Here is a 20,371-nt window from a genome sequence, read left to right as displayed (position 1 = left end):
CCAAAAAAAAAAAAAAAAAAAAAAAAAAATCAAGGTGCGTTCCGCGGGCAATAGCCCGGGGTGTCATCCTCCTAGCTCATCTACAAACTCACCAAGAAGTTCTCCAAAGAACTCCATACGAAGGGAAATATGTTCATGCCATGTGTTAGGTAAAAGGCGAACATATCGACACGACATTGGCACGGGAAAGCGATTGTAAACCACGGTGTTTCGATCACTATTGCCGGGAAAAATCTGAGGAAAACACGCAAAAAGAACAACGTGTAAATTCAAAAAGAGAGATAAATGCTAAGATGAATATCATGAAAAAAAAGGAATTAAGAAACGCTCAATAAACGAATCACACTTGACTGGTAATCGACCAATTAACTGATTATGGTCGAAGGATGAGTAAATCGGTACCTACATTGTCGTTGTCGGTGTTAGTGGGGTCTTTAACTGTATCAAAGGTAACACTATCCATACTGCAGGCAATCTTGAAGCTCGTTACCCACTGGGAATAATCCTCACGACCTTGTGTTGCCACTCTTACGATGCTGTACGTAGCTAAAAGATCAACCTGAGATTTGAATGATAATTATATTGTAAATGGAAATAGTAAAAACGATTTTTGTATATACACATATATGTACAAACTTGTTGTATTAACGTGACATTTATATTTAACTCTACGGAGTTCCTTTCTCAATTCCTTGTGAAAAATAATAATAGTTAAACTTAGCGATTTGTTTTTTGATTTTTGGCATTCGGATCTTGGTCTTCTTCCTTTTTTCCTCTTTTTTTTTGGTAGGGGGAAGGGGTTGGGGTATTTTTTGGAATTTGTTGATATTTTTTGTTTATTCAGTTAAAACTGTGCCCTATATCTAAATTAATTTCTTCAATAGAATGTAGATGTTGATTGGTTACGTGGTTCAGTTGCAGGATAGCTTATTCTTGAACGCTTGATCTGAAGTATTTATGTCTATTTTTGAACATGTACTTGTAGTAATACGGCTCAGCTCTCGGACTGGGTGTGTGCATTAAATACTTAATTAATACATGTATAATTGAAAATGCTGTTGGTCATGAGCCCTATATACGTCGGGATTAAATGTTAGATATAGATCGTTGAACAGATTTCCAGTCTGTCAGTATTTTCAGAAGGAATTAATATTTAAAGGAATATTTGTTCTTGTGATCTCTTGGTTGATTGAGTAACAAGGTGAGACAGGTTTCGTGTTGTGACGGAGAGATACCCTTTATGAGCTTGAGAAGCTTTATGTAGTGAAACTTCAAACAAACAAGAAAGAAATTCAGGAATATAGACTAACCTGAATCCACTGGTTCAAATCGTTTGTTTTGGCAGACCATCCTCCAGTCAGGGCTCCGACTTTAGCCATGTTTAACCGCGCTCGACGCGGACCGTGGTTGGCGTTGTACTCACTAAAAGCTGTCAGGCTCGAATCTGGGATTGCCCCACTTTCTAGGCCTAGAGGGCTACCATCCTGGATAGGGCCTTTTTTCCAAAGAAAGAAACTTGACTTAAATTATATAGATTCATCTATCCCAACAAAATTCATGTACGTTTAAATAATACATATTGGCCGGAGCTGCATAGTCTTCCAACTCAATAAAGCTACTGGACCTCACTCATTGGCATTTTATTTGTATGTCAGCAAATTTCGATGATATTTCGTAAATAATAAAAGAGAAAACTGCAGGTAGTATGTCTTTCCCTGGCTAAAATGTTGTGCTTAAATGTACTGACATGACTGTAGAGCTGATAAAAAGTTGCCTTTAAATAATTCTTTTTCTTTTTCTTCATATTTGTCTCGAAATGTCACTGTTCTGAAATTGTTTCTTCTTCTCATATATAAATATTCCTAATTATTGAATGAAAAAGGTTTATAATGTATTTCGTTTTAAAACATTTCATAACCTGAGCAGTTGAAATATTTATCTGTTAGCTGTCAACTCAACGCCCACCCCCCCCCCCCCCCCACCAAAAAAAAAAAAAAAAAAAAAAAAATCAAGGTGCGTTCCGCGGGCAATAGCCCGGGGTGTCATCCTCCTAGCTCATCTACAAACTCACCAAGAAGTTCTCCAAAGAACTCCATACGAAGGGAAATATGTTCATGCCATGTGTTAGGTAAAAGGCGAACATATCGACACGACATTGGCACGGGAAAGCGATTGTAAACCACGGTGTTTCGATCACTATTGCCGGGAAAAATCTGAGGAAAACACGCAAAAAGAACAACGTGTAAATTCAAAAAGAGAGATAAATGCTAAGATGAATATCATGAAAAAAAAGGAATTAAGAAACGCTCAATAAACGAATCACACTTGACTGGTAATCGACCAATTAACTGATTATGGTCGAAGGATGAGTAAATCGGTACCTACATTGTCGTTGTCGGTGTTAGTGGGGTCTTTAACTGTATCAAAGGTAACACTATCCATACTGCAGGCAATCTTGAAGCTCGTTACCCACTGGGAATAATCCTCACGACCTTGTGTTGCCACTCTTACGATGCTGTACGTAGCTAAAAGATCAACCTGAGATTTGAATGATAATTATATTGTAAATGGAAATAGTAAAAACGATTTTTGTATATACACATATATGTACAAACTTGTTGTATTAACGTGACATTTATATTTAACTCTACGGAGTTCCTTTCTCAATTCCTTGTGAAAAATAATAATAGTTAAACTTAGCGATTTGTTTTTTGATCTTTGGCATTCGGATCTTGGTCTTCTTCCTTTTTTCCTCTTTTTTTTTGGTAGGGGGAAGGGGTTGGGGTATTTTTCGGAATTTGTTGATATTTTGTGTTTATTCAGTTAAAACTGTGCCCTATATCTAAATTAATTTCTTCAATAGAATGTAGATGTTGATTGGTTACGTGGTTCAGTTGCAGGATAGCTTATTCTTGAACGCTTGATCTGAAGTATTTATGTCTATTTTTGAACATGTACACTGTACTTGTAGTAATACGGCTCAGCTCTCGGACTGGGTGTGTGCATTAAATACTTAATTAATACATGTATAATTGAAAATGCTGTTGGTCATGAGCCCTATATACGTCGGGATTAAATGTTAGATATAGATCGTTGAACAGATTTCCAGTCTGTCAGTATTTTCAGAAGGAATTAATATGTAAAGGAATATTTGTTCTTGTGATCTCTTGGTTGATTGAGTAACAAGGTGAGACAGGTTTCGTGTTGTGACGGAGAGATACCCTTTATGAGCTTGAGAAGCTTTATGAAGTGAAACTTCAAACAAACAAGAAAGAAATTCAGGAATATAGACTAACCTGAATCCACTGGTTCAAATCGTTTGTTTTGGCAGACCATCCTCCAGTCAGGGCTCCGACTTTAGCCATGTTTAACCGCGCTCGACGCGGACCGTGGTTGGCGTTGTACTCACTAAAAGCTGTCAGGCTCGAATCTGGGATTGCCCCACTTTCTAGGCCTAGAGGGCTACCATCCTGGATAGGGCCTTTTTTCCAAAGAAAGAAACTTGGCTTAAATTATATAGATTCATCTATCCCAACAAAATTCATGTACGTTTAAATAATACATATTGGCCGGAGCTGCATAGTCTTCCAACTCAATAAAGCTACTGGACCTCACTCATTGGCATTTTATTTGTATGTCAGCAAATTTCGATGATATTTCGTAAATAATAAAAGAGAAAACTGCAGGTAGTATGTCTTTCCCTGGCTAAAATGTTGTGCTTAAATGTACTGACATGACTGTAGAGCTGATAAAAAGTTGCCTTTAAATAATTATTTTTCTTTTTCTTCATATTTGTCTCGAAATGTCACTGTTCTGAAATTGTTTCTTCTTCTCATATATAAATATTCCTAATTATTGAATGAAAAAGGTTTATAATGTGTTTCGTTTTAAAACATTTCATAACCTGAGCAGTTGAAATATTTATCTGTTAACTGTCAACTCAACGCCCCCCCCCCCCCCAAAAAAAAAAATCAAGGTGCGTTCCGCGGGCAATAGCCCGGGGTGTCATCCTCCTAGCTCATCTACAAACTCACCAAGGAGTTCTCCAAAGAACTCCATACGAAGGGAAATATGTTCATGCCATGTGTAAGGTAAAAGGCGAACATATCGACACGACATTGGCACGGGAAAGCGATTGTAAACCACGGTGTTTCGATCACTATTGCCGGGAAAAATCTGAGGAAAACACGCAAAAAGAACAACGTGTAAATTCAAAAAGAGAGATAAATGCTAAGATGAATATCATGAAAAAAAAGGAATTATGAAACGCTCAATAAACGAATCACACTTGACTGGTAATCGACCAATTAACTGATTATGGTCGAAGGATGAGTAAATCGGTACCTACATTGTCGTTGTCGGAGTTAGTGGGGTCTTTAACTGTATCAAAGGTAACACTATCCATACTGCAGGCAATCTTGAAGCTGGTTACCCACTGGGAATAATCCTCACGACCTTGTGTTGCCACTCTTACGATGCTGTACGTAGCTAAAAGATCAACCTGAGATTTGAATGATAATTATATTGTAAATGGAAATAGTAAAAACGATTTTTGTATATACACATATATGTACAAACTTGTTGTATTAACGTGACATTTATATTTAACTCTACGGAGTTCCTTTCTCAATTCCTTGTGAAAAATAATAATAGTTAAACTTAGCGATTTGTTTTTTGATTTTTGGCATTCGGATCTTGGTCTTCTTCCTTTTTTCCTCTTTTTTTGGTAGGGGGAAGGGGGTGGGGGTATTTTTCGGAATTTGTTGATATTTTTTGTTTATTCAGTTAAAACTGTGCCCTATATCTAAATTAATTTCTTCAATAGAATGTAGATGTTGATTGGTTACGTGGTTCAGTTGCAGGATAGCTTATTCTTGAACGCTTGATCTGAAGTATTTATGTCTATTTTTGAACATGTACTTGTAGTAATACGGCTCAGCTCTCGGACACGGTGTGTGCATTAAATACTTAATTAATACATGTATAATTGAAAATGCTGTTGGTCATGAGCCTTATATACGTCGGGATTAAATGTTAAATATAGATCGTTGAACAGATTTCCAGTCTGTCAGTATTTTCAGAAGGAATTAATATTTAAAGGAATATTTGTTCTTGTGATCTCTTGGTTGATTGAGTAACAAGGTGAGACAGGTTTCGTGTTGTGACGGAGAGATACCCTTTATGAGCTTGAGAAGCTTTATGTAGTGAAACTTCAAACAAACAAGAAAGAAATTCAGGAATATAGACTAACCTGAATCCACTGGTTCAAATCGTTTGTTTTGGCAGACCATCCTCCAGTCAGGGCTCCGACTTTAGCCATGTTTAACCGCGCTCGACGCGGACCGTGGTTGGCGTTGTACTCACTAAAAGCTGTCAGGCTCGAATCTGGGATTGCCCCACTTTCTAGGCCTAGAGGGCTACCATCCTGGATAGGGCCTTTTTTCCAAAGAAAGAAACTTGACTTAAATTATATAGATTCATCTATCCCAACAAAATTCATGTACGTTTAAATAATACATATTGGCCGGAGCTGCATAGTCTTCCAACTCAATAAAGCTACTGGACCTCACTCATTGGCATTTTATTTGTATGTCAGCAAATTTCGATGATATTTCGTAAATAATAAAAGAGAAAACTGCAGGTAGTATGTCTTTCCCTGGCTAAAATGTTGTGCTTAAATGTACTGACATGACTGTAGAGCTGATAAAAAGTTGCCTTTAAATAATTCTTTTTCTTTTTCTTCATATTTGTCTCGAAATGTCACTGTTCTGAAATTGTTTCTTCTTCTCATATATAAATATTCCTAATTATTGAATGAAAAAGGTTTATAATGTATTTCGTTTTAAAACATTTCATAACCTGAGCAGTTGAAATATTTATCTGTTAGCTGTCAACTCAACGCCCACCCCCCCCCCCCCCCAAAAAAAAAAAAAAAAAAAAAAAAAAAAATCAAGGTGCGTTCCGCGGGCAATAGCCCGGGGTGTCATCCTCCTAGCTCATCTTCAAACTCACCAAGGAGTTCTCCAAAGAACTCCATACGAAGGGAAATATGTTCATGCCATGTGTAAGGTAAAAGGCGAACATATCGACACGACATTGGCACGGGAAAGCGATTGTAAACCACGGTGTTTCGATCACTATTGCCGGGAAAGATCTGAGGAAAACACGCAAAAAGAACAACGTGTAAATTCAAAAAGAGAGATAAATGCTAAGATGAATATCGTGAAAAAAAAGGAATTAAGAAACGCTCAATAAACGAATCACACTTGACTGGTAATCGACCAATTAACTGATTATGGTCGAAGGATGAGTAAATTGGTACCTACATTGTCGTTGTCGGAGTTAGTGGGGTCTTTAACTGTATCAAAGGTAACGCTATCCATACTGCAGGCAATCTTGAAGCTGGTTACCCACTGGGAATAATCCTCACGACCTTGTGTTGCCACTCTTACGATGCTGTACGTAGCTAAAAGATCAACCTGAGATTTGAATGATAATTATATTGTAAATGGAAATAGTAAAAACGATTTTTGTATATACACATATATGTACAAACTTGTTGTATTAACGTGACATTTATATTAACTCTACGGAGTTCCTTTCTCAATTCCTTGTGAAAAATAATAATAGTTAAACTTAGCGATTTGTTTTTTGATTTTTGGCATTCGGATCTTGGTCTTCTTCCTTTTTTCCTCTTTTTTTGGTAGGGGGAAGGGGGTGGGGGTATTTTTCGGAATTTGTTGATATTTTTTGTTTATTCAGTTAAAACTGTGCCCTATATCTAAATTAATTTCTTCAATAGAATGTAGATGTTGATTGGTTACGTGGTTCAGTTGCAGGATAGCTTATTCTTGAACGCTTGATCTGAAGTATTTATGTCTATTTTTGAACATGTACTTGTAGTAATACGGCTCAGCTCTCGGACACGGTGTGTGCATTAAATACTTAATTAATACATGTATAATTGAAAATGCTGTTGGTCATGAGCCTTATATACGTCGGGATTAAATGTTAAATATAGATCGTTGAACAGATTTCCAGTCTGTCAGTATTTTCAGAAGGAATTAATATTTAAAGGAATATTTGTTCTTGTGATCTCTTGGTTGATTGAGTAACAAGGTGAGACAGGTTTCGTGTTGTGACGGAGAGATACCCTGTATGAGCTTGAGAAGCTTTATGTAGTGAAACTTCAAACAAACAAGAAAGAAATTCAGGAATATAGACTAACCTGAATCCACTGGTTCAAATCGTTTGTTTTGGCAGACCATCCTCCAGTCAGGGCTCCGACTTTAGCCATGTTTAACCGCGCTCGACGCGGACCGTGGTTGGCGTTGTACTCACTAAAAGCTGTCAGGCTCGAATCTGGGATTGCCCCACTTTCTAGGCCTAGAGGGCTACCATCCTGGATAGGGCCTTTTTTCCAAAGAAAGAAACTTGACTTAAATTATATAGATTCATCTATCCCAACAAAATTCATGTACGTTTAAATAATACATATTGGCCGGAGCTGCATAGTCTTCCAACTCAATAAAGCTACTGGACCTCACTCATTGGCATTTTATTTGTATGTCAGCAAATTTCGATGATATTTCGTAAATAATAAAAGAGAAAACTGCAGGTAGTATGTCTTTCCCTGGCTAAAATGTTGTGCTTAAATGTACTGACATGACTGTAGAGCTGATAAAAAGTTGCCTTTAAATAATTATTTTTCTTTTTCTTCATATTTGTCTCGAAATGTCACTGTTCTGAAATTGTTTCTTCTTCTCATATATAAATATTCCTAATTATTGAATAAAAAAGGTTTATAATGTATTTCGTTTTAAAACATTTCATAACCTGAGCAGTTGAAATATTTATCTGTTAGCTGTCAACTCAACGCCCACCCCCCCCCCCCCCCCCCCAAAAAAAAAAAAAAAAAAAAAAAAAAATCAAGGTGCGTTCCGCGGGCAATAGCCCGGGGTGTCATCCTCCTAGCTCATCTACAAACTCACCAAGGAGTTCTCCAAAGAACTCCATACGAAGGGAAATATGTTCATGCCATGTGTAAGGTAAAAGGCGAACATATCGACACGACATTGGCACGGGAAAGCGATTGTAAACCACGGTGTTTCGATCACTATTGCCGGGAAAGATCTGAGGAAAACACGCAAAAAGAACAACGTGTAAATTCAAAAAGAGAGATAAATGCTAAGATGAATATCGTGAAAAAAAAGGAATTAAGAAACGCTCAATAAACGAATCACACTTGACTGGTAATCGACCAATTAACTGATTATGGTCGAAGGATGAGTAAATCGGTACCTACATTGTCGTTGTCGGAGTTAGTGGGGTCTTTAACTGTATCAAAGGTAACACTATCCATACTGCAGGCAATCTTGAAGCTGGTTACCCACTGGGAATAATCCTCACGACCTTGTGTTGCCACTCTTACGATGCTGTACGTAGCTAAAAGATCAACCTGAGATTTGAATGATAATTATATTGTAAATGGAAATAGTAAAAACGATTTTTGTATATACACATATATGTACAAACTTGTTGTATTAACGTGACATTTATATTTAACTCTACGGAGTTCCTTTCTCAATTCCTTGTGAAAAATAATAATAGTTAAACTTAGCGATTTGTTTTTTGATTTTTGGCATTCGGATCTTGGTCTTCTTCCTTTTTTCCTCTTTTTTGGTAGGGGGAAGGGGGTGGGGATATTTTTCGGAATTTGTTGATATTTTTTGTTTATTCAGTTAAAACTGTGCCCTATATCTAAATTAATTTCTTCAATAGAATGTAGATGTTGATTGGTTACGTGGTTCAGTTGCAGGATAGCTTATTCTTGAACGCTTGATCTGAAGTATTTATGTCTATTTTTGAACATGTACTTGTAGTAATACGGCTCAGCTCTCGGACTGGGTGTGTGCATTAAATACTTAATTAATACATGTATAATTGAAAATGCTGTTGGTCATGAGCCCTATATACGTCGGGATTAAATGTTAGATATAGATCGTTGAACAGATTTCCAGTCTGTCAGTATTTTCAGAAGGAATTAATATTTAAAGGAATATTTGTTCTTGTGATCTCTTGGTTGATTGAGTAACAAGGTGAGACAGGTTTCGTGTTGTGACGGAGAGATACCCTTTATGAGCTTGAGAAGCTTTATGTAGTGAAACTTCAAACAAACAAGAAAGAAATTCAGGAATATAGACTAACCTGAATCCACTGGTTCAAATCGTTTGTTTTGGCAGACCATCCTCCAGTCAGGGCTCCGACTTTAGCCATGTTTAACCGCGCTCGACGCGGACCGTGGTTGGCGTTGTACTCACTAAAAGCTGTCAGGCTCGAATCTGGGATTGCCCCACTTTCTAGGCCTAGAGGGCTACCATCCTGGATAGGGCCTTTTTTCCAAAGAAAGAAACTTGGCTTAAATTATATAGATTCATCTATCCCAACAAAATTCATGTACGTTTAAATAATACATATTGGCCGGAGCTGCATAGTCTTCCAACTCAATAAAGCTACTGGACCTCACTCATTGGCATTTTATTTGTATGTCAGCAAATTTCGATGATATTTCGTAAATAATAAAAGAGAAAACTGCAGGTAGTATGTCTTTCCCTGGCTAAAATGTTGTGCTTAATTCTACTGACACAACTGTAGCGCTAATGAAAAGTTTTTTTTTCTTCTTGTTTCTTCTGTTTTGGGATTTTTATATCCATTCATTTGTAAATATTTCCAATAATTTAATGAAAAAAGTTAATAAAGTTGTTCATTCTAAAGCATTTCATAACCTGAGCAGTTATAGCCTTTACTCTGTAAACTCCACCCCCCCCCCCCTCCCTCGAATACTTCCGAGGTGTTTCTGCGGCCAAGCGCCCGGGGCCGTCACCCTGATAAACTAGCTCATCTAATATATATACATTACATCACATTTTACCCTTTCTTTGTTTGAATGAATGAGACTTAGTTTAAACCTTAAACTCACCAAGGCGTCTCCCAAAGAGCTCCATACGAAGAGAAATACGTTGCTGCCAAGTGTAAGGTAAAAGGCGAACATATCGACACGACATTGGCACGGGAAAGCGATTGTAAACCACGGTGTTTCGGTCACTATTGCCGGCAAAGATCTGGGGGAAACACGCAAGATCAATCAATTGAGAATATAATAAAGTGTAATTTCAAAGAGAGAGAGAGAGATCAGTGCTATGAAAAACATCATGAACAAATAAAGGAATTGAGAAACGCTCAATAAACGAATCACATGTGACCGGTTATCGTAATCAACCAATTGATTACTGATTAGGGTCGAAGGATGAGTAAATCGGTACGTACGTTGTCGTTGTCGGTGTTAACGGGGTCTTTCACTGTATCAAAGGTAATACTGTTCATACTGCAGGCAATCTTGAAGGTGGATACCCACTGGAACTGGTCCTGACGACCTTGCGTTGCCACTCCTACGATGCTGTACGTATCTAAAAGATCAACCTGAGATTTGAATGATAATGACGTTGAAGATAACATATATTTTATTTTAATTTGATTTACATGTATATATATATATATATATATCAATTTTGTGTATTAACAGGACATCTATATCTAACCCTAAATTATGGTACCTCATAAAAAAAATACACATCATTTGAATGTCAGACACAGAAACATGTCGACGAAAATATTTTATGGTATAATCAAGATATTGCTTTTGAACAAAAAATGTTATTTTATGAAGACTGGTATAAAAGTGGTATTATATACTTCAATGAAATCTTTAAAAATTGTACTTTTTTCAGTAAATGAATTATTTATCCGCCTTAAAACTAGAAGAAGTAAACAATTTTTGATTTTTGACTATACAAAGCAACAAAAATAAATTCCAAACATTTGGATAAATGATAAGCATAGGGTACCTTTGGTTTGCAATGACCATAATTTCCCTATCCCCCACTTTCTATTTGGAAAATCAGTTTAGCCTGTTAGTCTTTTGAGTAGTAAACAGTGGTATAATATGATAAGTTTTGAACAAATTAAAATGAATAAATGTTGTTTGTATTGGGAAGATGTCTTGCAGAAGGACGTTAAATGGTCCTCTGTTTTTAATAGGAATCTGATTGGGATAAAAGATTTTCGTCTACGTTAATTTAATTTCAAGCTTTTATATAATATGTTACCAGTTCGTAAAAATCTGTTCAAGTGGGGTCTCTCAAACAATGACCTTTGTTTAAAATGCAAAAAGACTGAAGATGTGCTTCATGCTTTCATTTCTTGTAAGGCAAATGAAACTTTCTTTGAATATGTAAAGGACTTTAATAGTTTTACGTGATTTCAATCTTAGAATAGAGATAGATATTTTTTTATTACTCATAATGAATTTGCAAACCGAAATCGATTTAATAATGACAATTGGTTTTTGGTCTATTTATAAAATGATTATTTTTTTTTGTAATAAGTATGGTTATGATAATAAAGATTTGAGTTTGATTTACTTATTTAAGAGAGAAATGACAAACAGAATAGAAATAAACGAACATTTGAAAGTACAAAATATGAAATTTCCTGCGAATTTGCTTAGTTATATTTGAATAAATAACTTGTGTATTATTGACGTTCCATTGATTTGCTAAATTGTAAGCAAAATTATGTTACTGTTTGAATATTGAATAAACACCTCTAAGAGGCAGAGAGAGAAAAAAAAACATCTAACCCTACATGAGTTACCTCGTCAATTCCTAGAAAAAATATTTAGAAATAGCTACAAGTTAACAATAATTTGGAAATAGCCTCATTTTATTCTGTCGGCTGCTCTAAAAGTTAGTTTTTGGATTTTCGGCATTTAAATCTTGTTTGTATTCCTTTTTTCTTCTTGTTTTTCTGTAAGGGATGGGGGGGGGGGGAGTTTTTGGCACATTGAGATATTTTTGGTTTATTTTATTAAAGGTACTATGTCCCATTTGCAGGCCCAAGAAACAAAAAGGTTAAATTCCAACAGCATTTGAAAGACAATAATAAAACTTCCCTAAAAATAAGGGGGCTTGAAAATGTCTTTTAGTGGGAAAATAACGACTTGTAGTTGTCGAATCGACTTAGAAGCTATAGAGCCAGTAAGTAATAGTCTGATTTTTCAGACCCTTTTACCGAATGGTCGTACGTTTTATGCTGCGCAAAGATTCAATCAGTTTAATTTTGGCCATTACAAGAAGTGGGTTACCGATGTAGACAAATGCTCATGTACCCTTTACAGCTCATTTTGTATGTTATTACCATAGATGAAAAAGGCCAGTCAGTCACTCAATGGTGTCTGACAGTGAAGTCTAGCAAATAAATGGGTTTCCTTGCATAACTTGAATATTAGAACATTGCTATTAAACGTTTAAATTTTACAGATAGGACATACATGACATATTCATAGTTCCTGCAAAGTTCTACAGAATTTGATGTTGGCTGCAAAAGGGACATAGTATCTTTAAAACTGTATCCATTTTCTAAAGGAAGTTCTTCAAGAAACTAAAGGTTACGTGATTGGTAACGTGGTTCAATTGCGGGATAGCTTATTCTAGCATGCTTGATCGGAAGTATTTATGTCGATTCGTGAATATGTACCTGTAGTCATACGTGTCAGCGCTTGGACTAGGAGTGTGCATAAGATACTAAATTAATACATGTTTAATTGAAAATGCTGTAGATCATGAGCCCTGATTACGTCGGGATTGAATGTTAGATATAGATAGTTGAACAGATTTCAAGTCTGTCGGTGTTTTCGGAAGGAATTAATATTTGAAGGAATATTTGTTCTTGTGATCTCTTGGTTGAGCGAGTAACAAGGTAAGACAGGTTTCGTGTTGTGACGGAGAGATACCCTTTATGATCTTGAGAAGCTTTATGAAGTGAGACTTCAAAGAAGAAAAAATTAGAAATAGAGTCTGACCTGAATCCACTGGTTCAAATCTTTTGTTTTGGCAGACCATCCTCCGAACAGGGCTCCGACTTGAGCTATGTTTAATCGTCCTCGGCGCGAACCGTGGTTGGCGTCATACTCACTAGAAGCTGTCAAGCTCGAATCTGGGATTGCCCCACTTTCTAATCCTAGAGGGCTAGCATCCTGAATAGGACCTTATTTTCAAAGAAAGAAACTTGGTTTAAATGAATTAGATTAATTTGTTCTTACAACAGTCATGTATATAAAAATAATACATAATGGCAGGAGCTGCATGGTCTTTTAACGCAATAAAGTTACTGGACATCACTCATTGGTATTTTAATTGTATGCATATGGCTCCAATTAGTCTCATTTCACAACGCCCCCTATCGTCAGAGTCAGCAGCCTAACATGTAAGCCTATGGAATTTTACCCCCCCCCCCCCCCAAAAAAAAAAAAAAAAAAAATCGTTAAAAAATCTTTTTTTTTTTTTTTTTTTTAAACGAAAAGCACATCAACCCCGACGTTCGTTAAGACTAGCTCTTTCATTGGAACCCGCATGTCCCACTGACTTTTGAAAGTTCACCCATCGTAATTTGTTCAAAATAGGTTGCAAGCTCGTCATTGCCTAGAATACACATGTGAAACAAGTCGAACTTTTGACTCAGTTTGCCAAGCGATTTTAAGATTTTAGGTCAAGCACACGAAGGATAAGAAGCATGAATTATCATAGATCACTTCTGCTTGGTTCATTTAGTCCATTTCGTCCAACCCCCCACTGTAATTTTTCCATTTAGTAAAAGAAAACATTTTACCGAGGTAAGCAAAAACATGGATATTCATGAACGATCAGACAATACAGCCTTTTAATACGTAACATATAGTGAATAGGAATGGGCGCTGATCCGTCCAGGAGGTAGAGGTCAGTGGTTTGTGCTGGCAATGTTCCAGCGAGCGAAAATGAGACAACCGGAGCGATATGTCTACAAATTATGAAGACATTTCTTTGAACAAAAAAAGGTTTGCAGTGCAAAGAAATATCGATGTCTGGAAATAAGTTTACACATCATTAATTACAAAAGTGACACAATTACTATTTTGCATGAAAAAGCAAAAGGAACAACTTTAAACTGCTTCAACTTATTCCCTGTTAGCATCCAATGCTCCCATCTTTACAAAAAAAAATCCTGTGTCAAAATATGAACCAGAAATACACTACATGTATATCCGTGCAGGACCGAGACTCGAATCTCAAACCTATACATCAACTGCCAAGTGTTGAAATCACTAAAGCACCACATTTCTGACTCTGACACTTCTTGTATAAATGATGTCTTCGAGTGATATCTGTTTCATAAACAGTCTAGGCCTACTGCCAATTGCATTACCTTTCAATTATCCTACTGGTGAAAATATTCAAAATGTATCTCTTTTTTATTCCCCTTTCATTGGTTTAGATGAATGTTTCATCCATAAACAAGGATATCATTTGGCAATTTGTTGGCCTCGGTTGGCTCGTCCACTATTTGATCATAATCAGCCCCCCCCCCCCTCTTTTGTTCTCATCTACGTACATGACTTGTATATTCATATTCTTTAACTGCTGTTGGTATTGTTTGTTGCTTTTATTATCTCTTCGATTGCTATCTTTATTTAAAAGAAAACGATATGCCTAATCCATTGCCTCGGTAGTAAACAACACATATTTGTCTTGTCGTTAATTTAGTCTTTGAGGTTAAATAGCTATTGCGTTCATAACGTCTTCAAGTTTCTACAGGCAACATGGTGTAACCGACAAATATATAAACGTGAAAATGAGAGCACGACTATCATCTTAAGTACTTAACACTTACTCATAGATCTGTCCTTTTACGAAAAAATCCCCAAAAGATCAAGAACAAGGAAAAGAACAACTACAAAAACGAAAACAACAACAACTATCAAACAATTTTGTTTTTACCAACAGTGGGTTGAGATGTCACAGGTTCCGATTGTACAGGTATCAGTGTTGTTGGGTTTGTCGTGGGTTTGGTCGTTGCTGTAGGAATAAATTTATTAACAACGAAATGTATATATTAATGATGAACAATAACAAATAGTGTAAAATACACAATAAACACACCAACAGCAACAATAACATTAACAACGAAGAAGATATAAGAGAAAGTAGGAAGACGCGAGAGGAGAATTAACTCGGAGCATATTTGTTAATGCTCTTTTCGTTAAGGGATATGATTTTGGATATCTGGACCAAAAAGCGATATTTGATATACTTTACTTGCAAGTAAAATGACAATGCAGTTAGCTCTTAAATCCTTTTAAGGTACCCTACCAAAACAGTTTTGCTTAAAGGTAATTCAAAGTTTTGAGACATTTTGAAAACTCGGTGGATAGCCATTCTTTACAATTTTGATATATTTGGATGCTCCTGTGGATGTATTATAAGCACTAGTAGATTCAGCCCTAAAACACTTCTGCTTTCGCGAAAAAATTTAATATAAAAATTTACCGGTGCTCCCGATAGATTTTGATAAATTTCAAATAGCGCCTACGTCCGTACAATGGTAGTTGCGACCCTGAAAATCTCAGAATATGTAGTTGTGGTATATAATTTCCAAGCGGGAATAGCTAATCGGTCGATTTTAGTCAAGAAACATTGTTTTATAGCTTTATTAATATATTGACCTTGAGAGGGAGCTATTATTACAACGCTATTTGAAATTTATCAAAATTACCGGGAGAACTGGTATTCAATTGTTCTCAAAAGCAGAAGCGTTTTAGGGGCTAAATTTTCTATTGCTTAAAATACATCCACAGGGGCATCTAAATATATCAAAATTGTATAGAATCACTATCCACCCAATTTTCAAAAATTCCCCAAACTTTGTATTATCTTTAAGAAAAAAATCAAAAGAGGTTCTTATAAACATGAAAAGTCGACAGATGTTCTATTCTGAATAACAATTTGGTCCACCCATTTTACCCGTGACATCTACATTTAAACACGGATGCGGATACTAGGATGCAGTCCAGTGTAGATGGCATCAAGGGGAGTAAAACCCAATCAAAACAAGTCCGAGTTTAATAGTTTTTGTTTTGATTCTCTCATTCTATACTTGTGATGACAATAATGTTTTAAATTACTATTTTTCACCATTTGTCTATAATAGATAAGATAATGTACGGGTCGTGCCAAGGGAGCCTACTCTCGGACTGTGAGGTCATCATTCAATTGTTTTTTCTAAAACCATGTTAAATCTGGTCAAGGCAGCTGAGGTATGAATAACAACCTTCCAATAGAGCACCGAGTAATATCGAGTTTATCCTCTTGCACATCTGCTTGGTGGGGATAATTGGTATATTTGTTACTCGGGTCAAGGTTTTATAAAAGCATCCCTTCTGTAATTCGGCGTACTAGTAAGAGATCCCTAAAACGACTCCCCAAAAGGGGATTTCTATAAAATGCTATACATTTATAGCGTGTTTAGCGTACCATCAAATATTCTACTGATTCTCTCATTCTATACTTGCGATGATAATAACGTTTTAAATGACTATTTTTATCATTTTTCTATAATAGATAAGACAATGTACGGATCGTGCCAAGGGAGCCTACTCTGGGACTGTGAGGTCATCATTCAATTGTTTTTCTAAAACCATGTTAAATCTGGTCAAGGCAGCTGAGGTATGAATAACAACCTTCCAATAGAGCACCGAGTAATAGAGATCCCTAAAACGACTCCCCAAAAGGGGATTTCTATAAAATGCTATACATTTATAGCGTGTTTAGCGTACCATCAAATATTCTACCGTTGTGCAAAGTAGAGCATTTAACTTTGAATTGGACTTAGTAACATTTTTCAGATGAGGGAAAATGGTGCTCCGATAGTTACTTCAATGTTAGATGTACATCCTTTGTTATTTACTCTAGCTGTACACTGCTAATCTCAATCTCATACGACCATCAGACCGACACAAAATGGAAAGAGAGAGACTTAGAGAGTAAAGAACATGTATAGCACCTCCCGCCCCCGCCGGTAGTCGGCCCTGCTGTACCGCCGGGGCATAACGCATGATATAATCTAAACCTTTCTATTACATAATAGAACATATAGTACATCAAATACACCACAACATGAACAAAACAAAAGAAATGTAACAAAAACAAAACAAATCTATCCCTTGAAACGTTTTGCACATAATATAACATTTATCATTACGCAACGCGGTACATGTTTTACCACTTTGCCATATGCTATTCAAATTTTTTTTTTTTACTTTATGCAATATTTTCTTCAGTGGATTTATAAGACAAAATATAATTATTAAATTGTTTCAAACTAGGCATACCCTCTTGGTATTTACAACGTAAAATGAACTTTTTACCAAGTAAAGTAAGACAATTAAAAGCTGAGGTGGCGTAATTCCAAATAAAATGATTTTGCCTGTAAGAAAATAATCGGGATTAAAATCCGCCGCTCTTCCGCTTAGCGCATTCCAAAAGGCTGCAATCTTAGGACATGTGAAAATAAATGATCCATTGTCTCGGGTGTCGCATTGCAAAAAGAGCACAGTGGGCTATTTTTTCTTTCTATATGTGCCTGTCATTCGTTAGTTGGTATTAGGTTATTCATTAGTTGATATTAGGTTATTCAAAATTTTAAAGTGCGTAATTCGGAGTCTGGAGTCAATTGTAACATTTGCTGGCCGAGTGAAAAGATTTGGCACTTGTTGCTCATTCATACAGCTCATTGAAACGAGTAAATACTTTAAAAATTTCTGGTTATTAAGTCTTAGAAAAGTTAGATAAAGTTGCTTCGTCATTATGTTATGGATTTGTTTGAATTCGGAATCACAGAAAACACTAGGAAAATCTTTTAGATCTTTAACAAGATGGTGATAGTGCTGCAAAAAGAAATGCTTCCATTCTCCTGTTTTTTTTTAATAACAGTCTAACAATACAAAATACCCAGTGAATTTAAGTCCTTTTTTTACAGTCTTTCCATCGCAGTGGACGTCCAAATTCATATCCGCAACTTTTACAAAACCCTTTTCTTTTATTTCTGGTTTAAATATAGATTTTCCATTTAATATAATGGTTTTGTTATTCCAAAAACATCAGTTAGCAATATCGATTTTTCTATTTAAAAAATGTCCCTGAACCCTTTTGACACTCTAATGTTTAAATATTTCATATCAAAATTACATTAAAAATATATTCTCCTCCAACGGGTGAAAATAGTTCTGAGCATATGTTTTTCCAACCTATAGAATTTGACGTGAATACTTTTGTAACCCATTTAATTTTCTGAGCTTGAGGAATAGATTTAATACAAGTCATCTTTAAACATTCCTCATTGTACTACTTTACGAAGGCTTCACGTTTTATTCTTTCTGGGCCGCCCCATACGAATTCGTATAGTACCGTGTTAACCTATGAATAAATGGATCGGGAATGGACACAATGCTGGCTACATATAACAGCTGGGAAATAACAACAGTTTTAACTATTTGAATTTTTCCATATAGTGACAGATTCCTGGCTTTCCATAAGTTCAGTTGAGATTCGATAACATTCTTTGGAGTTGTGCCATTCTATCTTCAAAAGAGTAGGAGATATCGTTTCCGAGAATTGTCAAAACATTATCAAACTTTATATTTATTTGAATTGCTAGGTTTTGTACGTCAATATCGTTTGACTTTAAGTCCAGGATATTTTGGTTTATTCTTATATTTATTGCCAGAGTTTCTATCGCTAAAATAAAGAGGTACGGAGAAAAGGGGTCTTTCAACACTTATATTAGAACTTGATGATTTAGAGTTTACATTTAGACAAATGTTTGGTAGTAAACTTTACCCTATTTGTTACTTACCACAATGCCCTCCAGTCCAACAGATTGATACAAGGACCAGAAGCAAAATAGTTGCGTTTTGTTCCATTGCTGAGGGCTGAGGCCGGCCGGCAATACAAACACTCAAAATTATAAAATAGTAAACACCATAAAACAAGCAGTGAGGCGTATAGACTAGGCTGTCTTAGAAATGATCCGACCATCCATCTGAGGAGCTTTAATAATTCATTAAAAGTAAATGTAAATGATATTATATAACGGATATAAAGATACCAATCATCTGATTGGTCACAACCACATGTATGACATTCACTATTATAAGATGGGTTCTAGAAGCTGAGAAATCCGATTGGTCAATTGACATCAAGTGGGCTGGCATTTAATTTTTCCCACCGTTCAAAACATCTCCAATAAAAAATTGATAGCGCATGCTCGATATCTACCGATATCGCTTTTGCGTAATTCAATCTCAATAGGCAGGCGACAGATGCAAGGACGCACAAGATGGGCATGAAGTTAACAACGAAAGCGAGCTTTTCCTCAATAGACATTTCAAAATACATTTTGAACGGGGTTTTTACTTAATGGGTTTCATTTGCCTTTTTAAGAATCCACAAACGGAATGCGGTATGTAAAACAAATGTTGACTGCTTAATTTTCGGGTCATGTTAAAACTATAGCTCCTCGGTGACCACAAGCCTGCATTACAGTTTTGAGATCACCTTGGGCTATAGTTTTAAATGTGCCCCTCACAATAGTGAACTGTGAACGTTTCGTGGAAGCCACTCGCTAGTGTAACATCCCCTGCAATATGAATTATCTGCGTCCTTCTAGATATCCGAAGGGGCATGTAGTCAATTACGCAAAAGATTTAGGAGTATTAGATTTGTATTATATCTTCTTTCTCTCTCCATCATCTTTCCCTGTTATACCACCATCAACATAATTCCTTTTATCCCAACTACTAGCTTCCTATTGATTATATCTACTTATTTAATACACATTCATTGTCAGATCTTAATTGCACCCTGATTATTATGGAATTGAATTTATATATGACCACTTCATGCGACTTAAGTTTATTTATTTTATTTTTTTAATACATACTGATGTGTCCAAGCCACCAGTTGGAGGTTGCGGTGGTCCGCTCCCGTGTGAGAATGGAGCCCCATGCCTCTCCAATGTGTGTGTCTTCAAGCTGGTTTCACCGGAACGTTGTGCGCAACTAGTCAATAGATCTTATTTTGAAGGTTTTTTTTTTTTTTTAATTGGGGATGTCGGGGGGGGGGGGGGAGCTAAGCACATTAATATGCCCTTGACGATAATAACTGTACAGTATATTTTGCTTGTTGGTTGATTGATAACAAGGCAAAAACAGAGTCATTCAATTCAATAAGGGTTTATTCATATGACGTTCTGGCAGCCGAAGCTGAATTGCAGGTCATTTATACAAGGTAAAAACATCATGATATTTAAAATACACTGAGCATTATACATGTTAAAATAAAATAAAATTAATTACATATAAAAGGATAAAATATACTAAATACATTTATACACATAATAGGCAACATCATTAAACATAAACATATACAAAAATACATGAAGC

At 36.0% G+C, this 20,371-nt stretch overlaps 2 protein-coding genes across 2 annotated transcripts; both read right to left on the bottom strand.

Annotated features, from left to right (window-relative positions):
• Window positions 1–63: 63 nt before the first annotated feature.
• LOC115926512 (lactadherin-like) lies at window positions 64–1,778 on the bottom strand. Its single transcript, XM_030991289.1, has 3 exons — window positions 1,311–1,778; window positions 407–559; window positions 64–234 (listed from the first exon to the last, which is right to left on the bottom strand). The coding sequence occupies exons 1-3, from the start codon at window positions 1,377–1,379 to the stop codon at window positions 64–66; spliced, it is 393 nt and encodes a 130-aa protein (XP_030847149.1). The 5' UTR covers window positions 1,380–1,778.
• Window positions 1,779–2,042: 264 nt separating this feature from the next.
• Window positions 2,043–19,933, bottom strand: LOC594562. Its single transcript, XM_030991288.1, has 17 exons — window positions 18,784–19,933; window positions 14,871–14,948; window positions 12,920–13,104; window positions 10,327–10,479; window positions 9,980–10,121; window positions 9,208–9,392; window positions 8,306–8,458; window positions 7,992–8,133; window positions 7,229–7,413; window positions 6,327–6,479; window positions 6,013–6,154; window positions 5,252–5,436; window positions 4,349–4,501; window positions 4,035–4,176; window positions 3,297–3,481; window positions 2,386–2,538; window positions 2,043–2,213 (listed from the first exon to the last, which is right to left on the bottom strand). The coding sequence occupies exons 1-17, from the start codon at window positions 18,848–18,850 to the stop codon at window positions 2,043–2,045; spliced, it is 2,574 nt and encodes an 857-aa protein (XP_030847148.1). The 5' UTR covers window positions 18,851–19,933.
• Window positions 19,934–20,371: the final 438 nt, after the last annotated feature.

Source organism: Strongylocentrotus purpuratus, unplaced genomic scaffold (genome assembly GCF_000002235.5).
Source record: "Strongylocentrotus purpuratus isolate Spur 01 unplaced genomic scaffold, Spur_5.0 spur5_scaffold_2, whole genome shotgun sequence".
Lineage (NCBI taxonomy): Eukaryota > Metazoa > Echinodermata > Echinoidea > Camarodonta > Strongylocentrotidae > Strongylocentrotus > Strongylocentrotus purpuratus.
Note: the sequence above shows the minus strand (reverse complement) of the source record. Positions and strands in the feature narration are given on the sequence as shown.

What these genes read in the sequence shown, in the direction of transcription:
- LOC115926512 (XM_030991289.1), bottom strand. Translation starts at nt 1,379, where the DNA reads ATGGCTAAAGTCGGAGCCCTGACTGGAGGATGGTCTGCCAAAACAAAC. An exon ending in ATTTGAACCAGTGGATTCAG is followed by an intron (nt 560 to 1,310) that starts GTTAGTCTATAT and finishes TTCAAATCTCAG; the next exon opens with GTTGATCTTTTAGCTACGTA. An exon ending in CTAACACCGACAACGACAAT is followed by an intron (nt 235 to 406) that starts GTAGGTACCGAT and finishes TGTTTTCCTCAG; the next exon opens with ATTTTTCCCGGCAATAGTGA.
- LOC594562 (XM_030991288.1), bottom strand. Translation starts at nt 18,850, where the DNA reads ATGGAACAAAACGCAACTATTTTGCTTCTGGTCCTTGTATCAATCTGT. An exon ending in ATTTGAACCAGTGGATTCAG is followed by an intron (nt 6,480 to 7,228) that starts GTTAGTCTATAT and finishes TTCAAATCTCAG; the next exon opens with GTTGATCTTTTAGCTACGTA. An exon ending in ATTTGAACCAGTGGATTCAG is followed by an intron (nt 2,539 to 3,296) that starts GTTAGTCTATAT and finishes TTCAAATCTCAG; the next exon opens with GTTGATCTTTTAGCTACGTA.